We start from the raw sequence: 14,608 nt of genomic DNA on the forward strand, positions 1-14,608 counted from the left end.
ATCCTCACAAAATCCACACAAAATCCTCACCACAAAATGGAAATAAACAACTTCGAGTCCTCAGACTGGTCTGTCAATTTCCGCTAATCCACACCTGCGGAATTATACCATATACCATCGAATAAGTGCACCGAGATTGTAAACACAAACCCGGTAAGCTTTGCAGCTCGTATGAGTAAAAACAACAAATACATCTCGCACAAAAATATATACAAAAATCCACGAACATCAAATATAAATGCACTCATGACTCATTAGACGGCCCATCTGGTTGTCTAATAATGTGAAAATATATATGCTCATGAGAAGTTGGGCAATCCCTCTGTTTACCTAAATGCATTTATGATACGAGTACTCATGAGCGCAGGTGCACCTCTGTTACCCCTCATGTAGTACACCGCCGACATTGGATAACCACTTGCTACCCAATATCAAAATATATGGGTACTCATAAGCCGATAACTCATCGGTTACCTCTTATGCAGTACCTCGGCAGACAGACTAGAGCTCTAACTGTATCGTAACTTTCGCCCGGCCAAAGGCTAGGTTCCGACATGCAAACACATCCGAAGACTTGTCCGAAGACAACAACAAGTCCGAAGACAACAACACGTCCGAAGACATAAACACGTTTTAACAAAATTCAATATTAAAACCACATACAATAATCATCACTTTATATTATACAAATCAAATCAACATGCTCAATATATATATCTCAACACCAAAATGAACTCATTCACAATGACATCAAGACAGTATATAGTATAACAAACTATATATATATGTACATATTTACCATTTATACACATACACATTCCACTATATCATATACATGTCATATGTCATTCTTTATAAAACCGCATAATCCTGAATCTCCACAAGGGTAGATTCGTAAATGTGAGATTTTACTCACCTAATTAGCTCGAGCGTAATTCCACTATTCTGATAGTAAATCTTTTACTTGAATTATCGATCACCTTGAAAAGATAAGAAATAAGTTTAGAATCGTTACGTAAAACCTTAAATGCCGAAACAGTAATCATATTTTACTGTTTAGTAATTTACTGGTTTTATGAAATTATTGTTCACGGATTTACTATTCATGTATTACTGTACAAATACATATTATTACGTATTTCTGTACGAGTACATACTGTTTACGTATGCATACTATTCAATCGTAAATATTGTCTCAGTAAATAATAATTACGATTTACCCTTCTGAAATTACTTTTACATTTACTGTACATAATTTACATTTACAATTAGCGTACGTAAAATAAATTTACATTTCACTATATGTAAATTATTTTTTTACATTCACCATTTGTAAAAATAAATTTTACAAATTTACTGTTTCGAAAACACTATTCACACGCCGCCGTACGTGGCGGTGCGTGGGGTACACGTGACGGCGCGTGGGGTACACGTGACGGCGCGTGGGGTACACGTGACGGCGCGTGGGGTACACGTGACGGCGCGTGGGGTACACGTGACGGCGCGTGGGGTACACGCGCCACCTCCGGCTACTGCGCGTGGGGCCCACACGCCGACCCTAAGACCGGCGCGTAGCACGCTACCGCCGCCCCAAAACTCCTCCATTTCCTCCCCTCTTCCTTGCCACGGCCTCAGGCCACCTCTAGGCCACTCCACGCCCCCACACGCGCCGCCTATCTCCTCCATTGATTTATCCTCCGATCTACCTCAAGACCTCTCCAAAACAACCATAATTTCACCAACAATCAATTCAACAATCGAATTAACCAAACCCTTACCTAATTCACGATTTGGGATCGCCGGAGCTCGTTGGTGAAGATTGGACCGATTGTGCTCGGTTCTTGTGAGTTGCGTCGTGGCTTCACGGCGGCGCAGGAGATCGTGCCATGCTCGGAGGGAAGTAGTGTCGAGCTGATGAGGACCTTGGAGCCGGCGGTGAGGGCCACGTCGCCCGGAGGAGGGATATCGGCGGTGAGATTTGCCGAGAGAGGGGGAAGCTCGGGGTGAGAGAGAGAGAAAGAGAGAGAGGGAGGCGGAGTGAAGTGAGAGAGAGAGGGTTTCCGAAAATGGAAACCCTACTCTTAAAAAATTTCCTTTTATACCCACTTCCAAAATCGGAAACTAACTTCCGTCGTTAATAACTTTCACTTACGATGTTCGATTAGAACGCGTGACATGTCCACAAACTCGTATCGACGAGCTCTACAACTTTCGTGAATGAAGTTTTTGCAAACGAGCGATGGAATAAAAATTGATAATCACGTCGCGGAAACGTAACGTTTTTCTAAATCACATTTCCGATAACGTTTCCGTTTTCAATTTCCGACGTCGCAAAGTGAAACAAACACGTTTAATGAATTTCACAACTTTATAAAATTAAAAAAAAAATCCAATAATTTATTTCGAAAACTCGGGTTATTACAAAAAGAACCGGAGCAAAGTACACCCCATGAGCAAGAGTGTGAGTATTGCTGTAAGGTTTTCATCTTTGTCATGATTGCTAGACTGGGAAGACCCCATTGCTAAGCAAACACCTTCGTTCTTTTTGGTGATAAAAACACCCGACTGTATTTGCATCCACCATTCAGCAGGTTGGTCTGGTTATAAATGAAAGGTAAGCATTTTTCTCATTTCCTTGTCGGAAAGAATGAGATTAGAGATAAGGTGGGGAATGAAGTATCCATGCCCATTCATGTTTCATGGATGTAAATCATATGATGATTTTTTTGAGAAAGATTTTCTTATAGATCATTATCGTTCACTACATCCATGAACTATCGGGAAACAGATGTCCACGATATTTATACCAGATTCATTAAGGTATGTAATATCTATGAAAACAACATTTTTGACTGCATAAACGTTGTCACTATACATAGTTACATACTGGCCTCAGCTTTGCACTCTTCAATAGCATCCACCAATTTTTGCATTAGTCCTCTATTAATTAATCCTATTCCTGTTCTTAATAATATTCATTTTCAATTTTTCTTTTCTGATGTCATGAACGATGAAAAACGGCAACATAAATCTACAAATAACACCCCTTCCTAGTTGATCCAAGTGGAACGCATGGAACCAAAAAAGGGGGAGATATCATCATCTCAAGCAATTTAGTCCCCCAATTTGATAGATCTAAAGAAAAGAAATGAAATCCCTGGCTTACTGGCTAGCTAGCTTGGTTTGATTCCTTGTACTGTCTTTATCTTTGCTCTCTGTCCTCCCTATTATAAATCAAACATATGCTATTGAGTCGTTGTCCAACTTTAAATAATTGTTTATGATCATGGTGCTCTGTTCTAAATTGTTTTTGTTTGTACTTTGTTACATCTAGAATGATATATAGAAAAACCAGAAAATTTGAATACTGAAGCGGCTAAGCCATCTCAGTCCATCACAGTTTATTCAAACTAAAATGGCAGAAGTCAAGCTCTTCAGAACATGGTCAAGTGCTTTTTCTTTGAGGATAGTGTGGGCACTGAAGCTCAAAGATGTCCCATATGATACCATCTTTGAAGATCTCTCCAACAAAAGCCCTTTACTTGTTCAATACAACCCCATTCATAAGAAAATTCCAGTGCTTGTGCACAATGGAAAGTCAATTGCTGAATCTCTTGTGATCCTTGAATACATTGAGGAAACATGGAAACATAACCCTTTGCTGCCTGAAGATCCTCACAGAAGAGCTGCTGCACGCTTTTGGGCCAGATTTGGTGATGACAAGGTAATCTCGTTCAACCACTACTATATGATAAAATCAACAGATATTTTCTTGAACTTACTAATTTCATATAGAGCATAAAGATTGATATACGATATAAGAGATAGAGAGAGAGCTAGTGTTGAAGTCAACTCAGTTTGTTATGTAATTCAGTTTGTGGTTTTAAATGAAGGTTTTTCCGGCTGTTGCGGAGGCACTATATAGTGAAGGGAAAGAGCAAGAGGAAGCTACTGTAAAAGCAAAGGAGAGCTTCAAATACTTGGAAGAAGAGCTTAAGGGAAAGAAATTCTTTGGGGGAGAGCTAATTGGATTTGCAGATATTGCGCTTGGATGGCTTGCACATCACTTGAATGTGATTGAAGTGATTGTTAACCAGAAGCTGCTACCAGAAGATGAGTTCCCATTGTTATCCCAATGGCAGAAAACTTTTGCAGATGCTCATATAATAAAAGAGAATTGGCCTCCTCAAGACAAACTTGTCACTAAATATTCGGCTTTCCGCGAGCATGAACTTGCCAAGAAGTTGGAGAAGGTACCTAAATGAAACTTTTTTCACAACAATGATGGACAAAGGCAAGAGCCAAGAGATAGAAGGAGTAAGAACCTGAAAATTGTAATTTTTCTTTTCATTCCATTAAGCCTGAATCACTGTTAGGTGACAAAGCTCGCTTTCGTGTATGCAGCTCAAGCTCCAGTATATCTAATAATTCAAAGCTTTGGATACTTTGTTTTTCGTCAGACAATATCAGCAACTATCATGAAACTACAGTATGCTAGTAATCCATTACATATGGATGACACAAAATATAGAATATTAGTTGAACATTTGAACCTCAGATGTCTTGTATAGATGCAAATCAACTCTGAGTACCATAGAGATAGGCAGCTAGACATCAGATATATGGTTTCTTAGCTAGAAGCTAAGACGTTATACTTGCTGCCGTTCCAAACAGTTGCTGCTATTTCACAATCATACTCCAAAACAATCTACTAGCTCAAAGGGGAGAAACATGAATGTGTAGTTAGACTTGGTTGGAGAGGGAAAGTTGGAGTCAAACTTAGATACTTGTTGCAATATGAATCTAGAATTATCGAGCAGAACGTAAATTTTTATAATTTATACCAAAACGATGGGTTTTGATTGGTCTTAATCTTCTCCACTTGTCCCGGCAGTTAATTTGTTGTTGTAAGTTTGTAACAAAGCCTGGCCTTTCACAAATAGGTTCTTTCTTTCTTTGTTTCCCTATCTGAGAATGATAGGTTCCTTCTTTCTGGAAACGTCGTATATGAAATAACTAAATACGTAGCATACATTCTAGCCAATTAGGAAATGTTCATTGTTATTCAAATCAGTTAAAATCACAAAATCTGAGATTCCAATGATTTCACAATCATTCTAAATCGCTTTTTCTAAGTTATAAATTTTTCAGATATGTGCATACTGCTTAGAGGCACGTAGTCATTTCTGAAGTCCGACTTCAATACATATGTTTAAGACATAACTAATAGAGCCATATCTTGGCGTTTTATGATCTGAAAGACAAACTCAAATGCAGTCTTTGGAGACTTTAAATCGATAACCTGTCACTAATAGGAACAGCCATATGAACACAGCTAGAGCTCTTCCCTACTGACTATCTGTATAACATATTAACAGTCTATAGACTTAAAGGGCTACTTTCAGAATGTGCTCACATCACTCGGCAAGTTTCGACCTGAAGAGGAAAAGATGCCAAGTATCCGCTTGGGATCATGTTTTCTTAGGGCTATTTTGGATGTATAATTCAATTTCGGTAGTAATATTCCGGAAAATGCAATCAGATGTTTGGGGTAATATAAGCGATCAAGGAGTGGTAACTCATATCACGGGCGGAAACTTTGCGCAGAGTTCCATTACGGTGGCTCCGCGATTTCTTATGGGCACAGGCATCCCAAGTAATTCAGTCCTACGGTTCTTCATTATCTGCTTATGGCCTTTTTTTCCTAGGCGCTCATTTTGTATGGGATTATGGTATAGCATATATGCCTCTTCAGAAAAGGTAGAATAAATTCTTTGGGAGACTTCGGGATTTCTCGAGAGTGATCTTGCTCAAGTGATTTTTCTCTCTTCTTCTCCAAAAAAATCCCCCTTCTCTTTATGTTGGAAGGGTATTTATAGTGTTAATAGAATATTTTAATAACACTAAAATAATAATATTTCTTTAATTGTATAATTAAATCAATATGTATTTTCTGATTAATTTAAAATTTGTTATGAGAATAACTAAATTAAACAGATTCTAATAATTGATTTAATTATAACCGTAAAGCAATTTATTAATTTAATCAAATGTCCGATTACCATTTTAATCGTCAATTAAATCGAAATCACGTAGTTTTGATTACGATCATCTATTTATGTGCTGACACGAGTTTTATTCGGATCCGCACCAACTTTGTTGACTTTTGAGCCACGTGTGCAATTTTTTCAAGTTCTTGGTAGATTTAATTATTTAATGAAGATGATTTACTTCATTAAATTTCTTGTGTCTACATAAAATTTGAACATAAGATAAGTCATATCATTATGCAGTTAAACGCTAAAATATATAGAACTAGTCTACCAGTTTCTAGAGACAACAGTACAAACTTTGGTAATCTAGATGAACCAGTTTCTACCGAAACCATGGAATTTACAAAGGCATATTAACATAAAAACAGCACTGTTAAGGCCAACAAGATGACTTAATACGAGTAATCCAAGCCACATTTGTTAACTCGGTTTGAAACAAAGCATCCTTCCAGGTCACAAGTAAAAGGGAATCACACTAAGGAACTGGTCCTAGATAATCAGCATGTAAGCCAACTAATGCCTGAAATTCCCTTTCTGCCTCAAGCCACTTGGCTCCAATGACAATGACACGTAGCGTGACACCTTTTTCAATCTTAGACACATTATTATAGAAGACAGGATTCTCCCCTGGAACATAGTTGAAATCAGGCATTTTTGAAGAAGAGAGATATACATTCTCAATTGGACCGCATCTCAACATAACTCCCTGCTTGAGCACCTTGTGCACCACTCCCTCTAATATCTCTCCTCTGAAAAGCTTAAAGGAGATGGCACTAAATGTAACTGGAAAAAGCACATCCCCAGTATGCTGCCTGACTTTTCCTTCTCCTATTTTTTCCACAGTTTTAAGAGCAAGAAGGTATCCGAGGTCTTTGGTAGCCTTTCTCTTTGCAAAATCATCCAGCAGCCGAACAAAAATTGCCTTTTGGAGCATCAATCCCTTTGCATCCAAGCTTTCAGCAGGGATTACAACATTCCCCTGCAACTCAGTTTTGAGAAACATTGTCTTTCTTTTACCTGTCAGACAATAAAGAATGAAGCAGCAACCAATTGTACATCAGCTTGTATCCCTAAATTCTTGTCAAATTGTATATAACTAGCCCAAATTTATCCCCAGGCCAAATTTCAAAAGAGCCAAAGAGAGATTGGTTACATAGACAAAGAACTACTTTTTAATTCCTCCTGAACCTATCCTTTTAATCAACTAGTATTTTTAAAAGTTTTGGAGGAGAACAGTTTAGCATTACTACTATGAATCTGACACCTGAATTTTAAGCTTAAACTAGCACAACTCACCGAAGATAGCAGCATACCTCCAAAAGAAAGTACCCAACATTTACATCTGAGACATTATAAAACATGCAAAGAGAGACTAATCAATTAAGTATGAGGCATGCTATCAGCAACAAGAACTATGAACCATCAAGAGACAATTGAATCCACACCTAAGAAGATTACCAAGGTTGAGCTGAAAACTGATAACTGGGATTACTAACATCAAGGTTACCAAGGTTATGGAATCCACTCATGTATATGCCAAAAAAAAACAGAACAACCCCATTTCTAAACAAGAATTAACTAATGGCGATATTGACTACCCACTAAAATATGTATTCTACAACCTTTATAAAAATGCGAGTTCTGTCCTACTTACATTATACAGGACAAAGTTAGAAAGCCTAAAGCATCACAAAACTATCCCCGTTGTCATGCCTTCAGAAAGCTAAGCTTCTTTATATATTACAGTTATATTTAATAAATTTCCAAATTTCAAACATTCAACTTGGTCTGCACTCCATTGAAAAAAAAAAAAGCCAACATATATAGGGAAGTTCGCAAGTGACTTCAAACCCCCACCACCACAAGAACCTGAAGTATCAAGTTAGCAAGTGACTGCCAATTGCTAGAAAGTTCAAAGTTAATGATTTTGGACATATGTTTAAATCCCCTGACTGCCCAGCCAGACTTCTAGTGCCCAAAAAGGTATCTACAGAACACATATTTACAAACGATTAATCAGATGACAAAATCTCATAGACCAAATGAACAATTTGCTACGTAGTTTTCCTCAATATAACACTATATTCAATGGACTGGAGGTTTAAGTTAAAAAAAAAACGATAACAGGGGTTACTAACAAAAAGGTTATCAAGGTAATGGATTCAATTCATGTACTCAAATGCCCAAAAAAATTAAAAAAATAAAACCCATATCTAAACAAGCATTCAGTAATGGCAGCTATAAAAAAACCCACTAAAATATAATACAACCCTTTTACTAAAATGTGAGTTTGATCTACTTATATACAAGATAGACATAGAAAGCCTAACAATTCCCCTTAATCATGCCTTCAAGAAGATGGTTTATAGCTTTCATACATTGGGTTATGCAGTGCAGTAAGCAATCCAACATATGTGGGGACTAGCCATTTCATAATATAAAAAATTATGCAACAGATGAAAAGTATTATTTGTTTATTAATTTCTTTTAAATTCTCTACTTCAGTAGGCGCCTGCGGCCCCTGGCCCAAAGGGACCTCAAGACCTGAAGTATCAAGTTAGAAAGTGACTTAACAATTTATGAAAGCTCAAAAGCACGGTTTAGCCAATGAATGGCGACATATTCTTTTCTTTCTTCTAAGATGTAAATGACTTGAATTTATATTTTTAAAGCCCCTGACAGCCCAGCTAGAGTTCTTCTAGTGCCTTAAAACGTATATTTTGAACAGATAAAAAAAATACTACCTAATGATGTGTTCCTTGGTAACAAATGATGCAAAAAAAAAAAACAAATACGGTCCAACAGGTAATAACATTCTAGACTTTATAAAGATGCTAAGTATTAATTTTAAGGGGATAAAAGACCCAGTGGAATATGATTCCTAGATATGAAAACTGTTAATTATGCTGAAAGTTGGATTGTAGATGAAGTCATGTAACCTTTATTTGAACCCCAATACAAAAGCAAAGATACAAGGTTATGGGGAAGGAGAGAAGTTGTTCTTAAGGATTGTAGTAAGAGATAAGAACCACATCAAAAGATAAATCAAAGAAGGTTATATAGCTCCGGTTCTGGAGAATTATAAATGACAGTTGTTCTTTGGAAGATTGAAGAGTGTACAAGAAAATGTTGACATAACTAGTTATCCTTCTTCCTGAGATGGACTTTAGAATCAGAAACTGAAACAATCAATACGCCTAAAGGGATGCGATACGATAGTATACCCACAATAATAACAAGGTATCATTACTCCACAGCTGGTTCAGCAAACCTAAAATTCATGAATCCTATCTGATGGCTACGATCCTAGTTGCCTCTTAATTCCAAGTCACTTTCCATATTCAAGTTCATTCAAGTCAGCAACAAATCATAAGCATGTTTGAAGTGGTAAGAATAATATGATAAACATTCGTCGCCATTATGTACCTGAATTATAAGTTTGATAGAATTTCAGAGGGCAGCTCAAAATGCGGGCCAGGCAAATGCTTGTTGATATCAGTAATGAAATATAGTTAGTAATGAGAATAAGGCAAAAGGAAGTCAGTAATGATAACAATAGGACCATTAGCCTCATGATTTAAAATCAGCTGGAGAGATTTAGTTAGAGTGGCTAATAAGCAAATTTCAATAAATGGAGTCAAAAAACCGACCAAATTAAAAAACCACGCAGCTTTATTATTTTCTTCAAATTCTCTACAAGCCTCAATTTCCATGAGAAAAAGACTCAATCTTTGGTCAGGTAGACACACAGCCCATTTTAAACTAACAACAGAAAACCCATTTCTTCAAATTCCCACCATTCACCCTCAATCTAAACAAGAAAAGAATCCATCTTTACTCTTTCACCTACTCAAGAATCCAAGAACCAATCTTTCTTCAGTATGACACAGCCCAATTTTAACCAACAAACAGAAACCCAATCACACAAACAAATTTCATTTGGGATTCTAAGAACAAACCATAATTCACAAACCCAAATCAGATATCTCAAGTACATTAGACCAGACAACAAAGTAGAGAAGAAAAAAAATATGAAAGCTTAGGGTCATGCAAAATATGGAAGCAAAAGGTATAACCTTTTCAGACATGCAAGCTTCGCCTGAGACAGAGCACAAGAGACTCCAAATAGCTGCTGTGGTGGTGGCAGCGTGGCACTGTGAGGAAAGATGCGACCTTTCGTTCTGTTCTTTTAATGCGTTTTGGTTCGGATTTATATTTGGACTTTGGTTAGTCTATCGTCACGTCCCGTTTTCGGGAGTGTCAATCGTGGGCGTCGCTGTTTATAAGAACATCAGGTATATGTGGGATTTGCTCTAAGATTAAAAATATGGGAGATATATGGCTGCTCCTTCCGAGGGGTTCAGACATGCCGACCTGGTTCAATTCGGAGAGCTTATCGCTAGTCGGGGACTTAACGTCGAAGAGACGAGTTGGCCGCCCTACACAAAGGTTAAGGTCTGGAGCCAATCCCCTTATGAGCCCAAGGCAGGGCGAAACCACTGCATTTCCCCGTTGGATAAGGCTGGCTCCATGATGATGGAGCGCCGCACGGACCAAGTGTGGCAGCCGAATGGCTAGGTCCGTGACAAGTGGTATCAGAGCCGCCTCAACATCGTTGTCGTTGTGTCGCCAAACGCTCACGCGTGTCGCCGTGTCCCCAAGATACGGGGGGCTCTGCGGGGGAGTCGAGTATGCAGGGTCACCTCCGGAAGGGAGGACCAGACGAGAGGTTTCGTGGCAAAGTCCAAGACGAGAAATCCGGCGCGAAGTCATTGTTGGGCGATCTTTGTGAACTCATTTTCGTCACTCTAGGCATCGCGGGAGTACAAGGGATACGCGGGCCGCAAGTGAGGATACCGTGTACGAGGACGTACACCAAGTTTGGTGGGGGAGAATGTCACGTCTCGTTTTCGGGAGTATCAATCGTGGGCGTTGCTGGTTATAAGAACATCAAGCATATGTGAGTTTTGCTCCAAGATTAAAAGTGTTGGAGATATATGGCTGCTCTTTTCCGAGGGGTTCAGACATGCCGACCCGGTTCAATTCGGAGAGCTTAACGTTGAAGAGGCGAGTTGCCCACCCTACACAGAGGTTGGGGTCTAGAGCCGATCCCCTGATGAGCCCAAGACAGGGCAAAACCAGTGCATTGCCCCGTTGGATAAGGCTGGCTCCACGGGGATGGAGCGCCACACAGACCAAGTGTGGCAGCCGATTGGCTAGGTCCGTGACACTATGCCCTATATTGCTCCTTGCATCATATAGTAATTTGGCCACTTGTTTCAGTCTAGTTAAGATTTTTCCAGGCAACCATTATAAATCATCACTAAACAAAAAAATGAATAATTGGTTCAAGTCGCCTACCAATTTCACAGTAGCACCAATATGAACATACGAGGTGTATCTTGCAGAACTAGTAATTAACACTTCCCCAAGTTCCCGTTACTTCCTATACTGCTCATAAAGGAAGAAAGCAATCCAACCAACACTCGGTACATGTAGCACACATGTATGAAGTATGTCATTCAATTATGTACAACAAACGATTTTGAAAACCCATGTCTACAACAGAGAATTTAGATATCATGTTTCATAAGCATCTTAGTTAAAGATGACAGTAGTCATATTCCCAAGTCATTTTGATTTACAGAAGCCTTTGTACAGTTTAAGTGGTTAGAAATCTGATTCATGAGGACCACAAACAGGGCCAAGCGAATCACCCACTATACTAACAATCATGACAAACTCCTTCCTCATTTCTCTCCTCTTCTCTATCCATCTAGTAGCCAGCACCCTGAATCGAACCACAACTTCCTTCTCTATCTTTGCAAGGTCACCTCTGTAGAAGAATGGATTTCTCCCACCAGCGTAGTGGTAATTTGGCATCAATCGAGCTGACAGATAACCATGCTTAAGAGGTCCGCATCGAATGAACACCCCAAGGTTATGCACCTGATAAACAACTCCCTCCAAAATCTCCCCCTGGCGCGGTATGAATGTGCGACAACTAAAAGCTACAGGGAACAACATCTTTCTTAAGTCGCCTGAAATCTGTCCATTTCCTATCTTCTTCAAAGCAGTAACTTTTAGGAAGTACCCATGATCCTTGCTAGCCTTTTCTTTTAACAAGCCCTTCAAAAGCTGTGTTGTTATAACAGATTTTGAAGTATCTGGACTGTCTTTATCTAGTTTCTCAGCAAGGACGGCCACACCCCTGACCAGTTCCACCTCAGAGAACATGTCGAGACCTACTTCATAAGATACCAGAGAAAACAAGATTATAATTGAAGTTTAGCCAAATCCATCAACCAGAAATTTTAGAAAATACCAACAGTCAGAAAACAAACACACAATTAACCAAACTCCTTGAAACCTTTTCAAATTTATATTTTAGCTACATTAAAAAAGGCTTTCAACGTTCTACAAGCAACAAAGGAACATCCTTCCCGAATAACCAACCAGAAAGCTGCAACTGCAATACTTACATGCTACCAAATAATGCAATGCACAATCAGAAATTAAACATTTCAAACGAACCAAGTCTGGGAAAATGAAAGCTTGAAATGAACACCTCAACTGTCCCGCGGAGTCAAAAACTCAATTCACAAATTGAAACAATGATAGATTTCACACTCTAGAATGGTGGCATCTGATATGAAAAAGGTGTCGCGCTTCCAGACACATAAATAGTTCCCCCTACTCATGTTTTAGTTCATCCACTCTTTATCAAACTTATTACCAACAATTTAATATCACTCTACTCACCCGTAAAGAATGTATCTCTTTCTCAGTGGCACAGCTAAACAACAATTAACTTCTCTGTTTGCTTTCATTTCTTCAATCCCTTCCAGTGTATATACAAATAATACAACAGCAGTTATAATTACATTTAAATTTCCAATTCCATAGTGGAAGCTAAATCTCTCTCCCAATTAATCCTCACTATGTGTCAAGCTAAGCTTCAATATACTCCACAAGTTCATCATGTCTCACATCTAATATTTGCGAATATGAGATACGAGAAATGATGAATTTGATGACACACTGATGAAGCGGAGTTGAGTTAAACTGTTAAAGTCATTGTACTCAAAACCCATCAACAAAGAGCATGAAACTAGTTGAAAAGCATCTGACTTTAAACCCAGAAAGAAGCTAAACTTCATGGGTATATGAGAATCTGATGTGAATCATGAGAAAGAAAGAACCTGGTTAACCCGAACGCAATCTGGATGAGTTGAGATCGACAACGCAGCAACGGTTGGGCTGTTCAGTTTCCTTTCTATCTGAGAGAGATTTTTAAGATTGTTTTTCTTTATAAATAAGGAAAGAGTAGAACGAATAAAAGAAACCCACAATTTTACCAAAAATAGAAAACAAAAAATATGGTGAATTAAATGTTTAGTCACTCAATACCAAATGTTTTATCTTCGACCAACAACGAAAAATCTTAATTAGAAACTCTTTAAAATATCTGGAACTCACATTGTTAAGATAAAATGCTCGGCTTGTAGTTTAAGGAAGAACACATTGTTAGGAATTTTACCTACTTTGCGAAAATGCTAATGATCATTATTCGTCATAACTCATAAGTATGATGAGCAAGAACACAATTTCACCTACTTGAAACTTCCTTAATACAGCATCAATAAAAGTTTAGGAGTCTCTTGACCTCGGGGTCTCTGATAGAAGAACAATATTGACTATTCTCCTTGGATTTGCTTGAAATTGTTTCAAACATTGGATTGAGTAAGGATGATGCAAGCAACTTATAACTATTCTCATACTTAATCCAATAATTATAAGAATCTAAGCAGATCCGGCACAAAAATCAAAATGAAATGTTGAATCCTAGAAAAAGTATCAATGATGCGCAAATCATTTGAAGTCGCCAAACCAAGTTCACCGTGATTATTTTGAAAATCTTGCAGGCTTACACTATGATTATTATGCCGCACAAAGCCATCAAAATTCAGTTTTTGAAAGCCTGTGTTAGAAGGCTACCCATCTAATATTAGAGGACATTTTCTGCCTTGGAGATATATATATATATATATATATATATTTTTTTTCTTTTGGTCAAGTCCTTGGAGATATTCAATTCAAGATGTTGTGGAAATAGTACCATGTAGATATTAACAAGAGAATTTATGGGACATTTTCTTCCAAAGCTGGCTGCACAATATATCCAAGTTCCAAAGAGAAAAACAAAAACAAAAAAAACAAAACCCTTCTCTAGTTACATCACCCCTTACGTACATAGTTACATAACAATACAAACTATTTACATACTCTAATCCTTCCATTTTCTGAAAACTCAATTCCACCACCAATGTACTTCCCATTTGTCAATCAGTCTGGCTCTTTTTATTTTTATCCTTCACTGTGGTGGAGTTAATTTTAAATAGTAAAAACAAAACTAAGAACCTATTTTACTACAATCACCAGACAGATGTTACCCAAAAATAGTTTTTCTGTCCAAAGCTGAGGAAGGATTGAAGGAAGGTGTACTTTTCTATCTATGAGCATTTTCCATATATAATGCCCTAAGTCGTATATAG

General features: G+C 38.0%; 3 protein-coding genes across 6 annotated transcripts; 1 reads left to right on the forward strand and 2 right to left on the reverse strand.

Annotated features, from left to right (window-relative positions):
* The first annotated feature begins 3,364 nt into the window (after positions 1–3,364).
* LOC126801992 (probable glutathione S-transferase) lies at positions 3,365–4,403 on the forward strand. Its single transcript, XM_050529503.1, has 2 exons — positions 3,365–3,724; positions 3,894–4,403. Exons 1-2 carry the CDS (start codon positions 3,416–3,418, stop codon positions 4,263–4,265), a joined length of 681 nt encoding a protein of 226 aa, XP_050385460.1. The 5' UTR covers positions 3,365–3,415; the 3' UTR covers positions 4,266–4,403.
* A 2,023-nt stretch (positions 4,404–6,426) lies between these two features.
* LOC126801995 (DNA-directed RNA polymerase V subunit 7-like) lies at positions 6,427–10,266 on the reverse strand. 2 transcript variants are annotated; one of them, XM_050529506.1, is made up of 3 exons: positions 10,130–10,214; positions 7,350–7,395; positions 6,427–7,070 (listed from the first exon to the last, which is right to left on the reverse strand). In XM_050529506.1, exons 2-3 carry the CDS (start codon positions 7,387–7,389, stop codon positions 6,529–6,531), a joined length of 582 nt encoding a protein of 193 aa, XP_050385463.1. In that variant the 5' UTR covers positions 7,390–7,395; positions 10,130–10,214; the 3' UTR covers positions 6,427–6,528. The 2 variants fall into 2 exon arrangements, with proteins under 2 accessions (XP_050385463.1, XP_050385464.1); XM_050529507.1 differs by lacking the exon at positions 7,350–7,395 and having other exon boundaries at positions 10,130–10,266.
* A 1,294-nt stretch (positions 10,267–11,560) lies between these two features.
* On the reverse strand, positions 11,561–13,348 carry LOC126801996 (DNA-directed RNA polymerase subunit 7-like protein). 3 transcript variants are annotated; one of them, XM_050529508.1, is made up of 2 exons: positions 13,256–13,348; positions 11,561–12,298 (listed from the first exon to the last, which is right to left on the reverse strand). In XM_050529508.1, the coding sequence occupies exon 2, from the start codon at positions 12,288–12,290 to the stop codon at positions 11,724–11,726; it is 567 nt and encodes a 188-aa protein (XP_050385465.1). In that variant the 5' UTR covers positions 12,291–12,298; positions 13,256–13,348; the 3' UTR covers positions 11,561–11,723. The 3 variants fall into 3 exon arrangements, with proteins under 3 accessions (XP_050385465.1, XP_050385466.1, XP_050385467.1); XM_050529509.1 differs by having other exon boundaries at positions 12,816–13,337; XM_050529510.1 differs by having other exon boundaries at positions 11,561–12,301; positions 13,256–13,336.
* Between the last annotated feature and the right edge of the window lie 1,260 nt (positions 13,349–14,608).

The sequence above is a fragment of the Argentina anserina genome, chromosome 7 (genome assembly GCF_933775445.1).
Source record: "Argentina anserina chromosome 7, drPotAnse1.1, whole genome shotgun sequence".
Lineage (NCBI taxonomy): Eukaryota > Viridiplantae > Streptophyta > Magnoliopsida > Rosales > Rosaceae > Argentina > Argentina anserina.

Bases quoted from the DNA above. Each gene is read 5' to 3' on its own strand.
- LOC126801992 (XM_050529503.1), top strand. From the start codon at position 3,416: ATGGCAGAAGTCAAGCTCTTCAGAACATGGTCAAGTGCTTTTTCTTTG. The intron at 3,725-3,893 runs GTAATCTCGTTC...TTTTAAATGAAG, and splicing joins CCAGATTTGGTGATGACAAG to GTTTTTCCGGCTGTTGCGGA.
- LOC126801995 (XM_050529506.1), bottom strand. From the start codon at position 7,389: ATGTTGGGTACTTTCTTTTGGAGGTATGCTGCTATCTTCG. The intron at 7,071-7,349 runs GTGAGTTGTGCT...ATTGTCTGACAG, and splicing joins GAGGTATGCTGCTATCTTCG to GTAAAAGAAAGACAATGTTT.
- LOC126801996 (XM_050529508.1), bottom strand. From the start codon at position 12,290: ATGTTCTCTGAGGTGGAACTGGTCAGGGGTGTGGCCGTCCTTGCTGAG.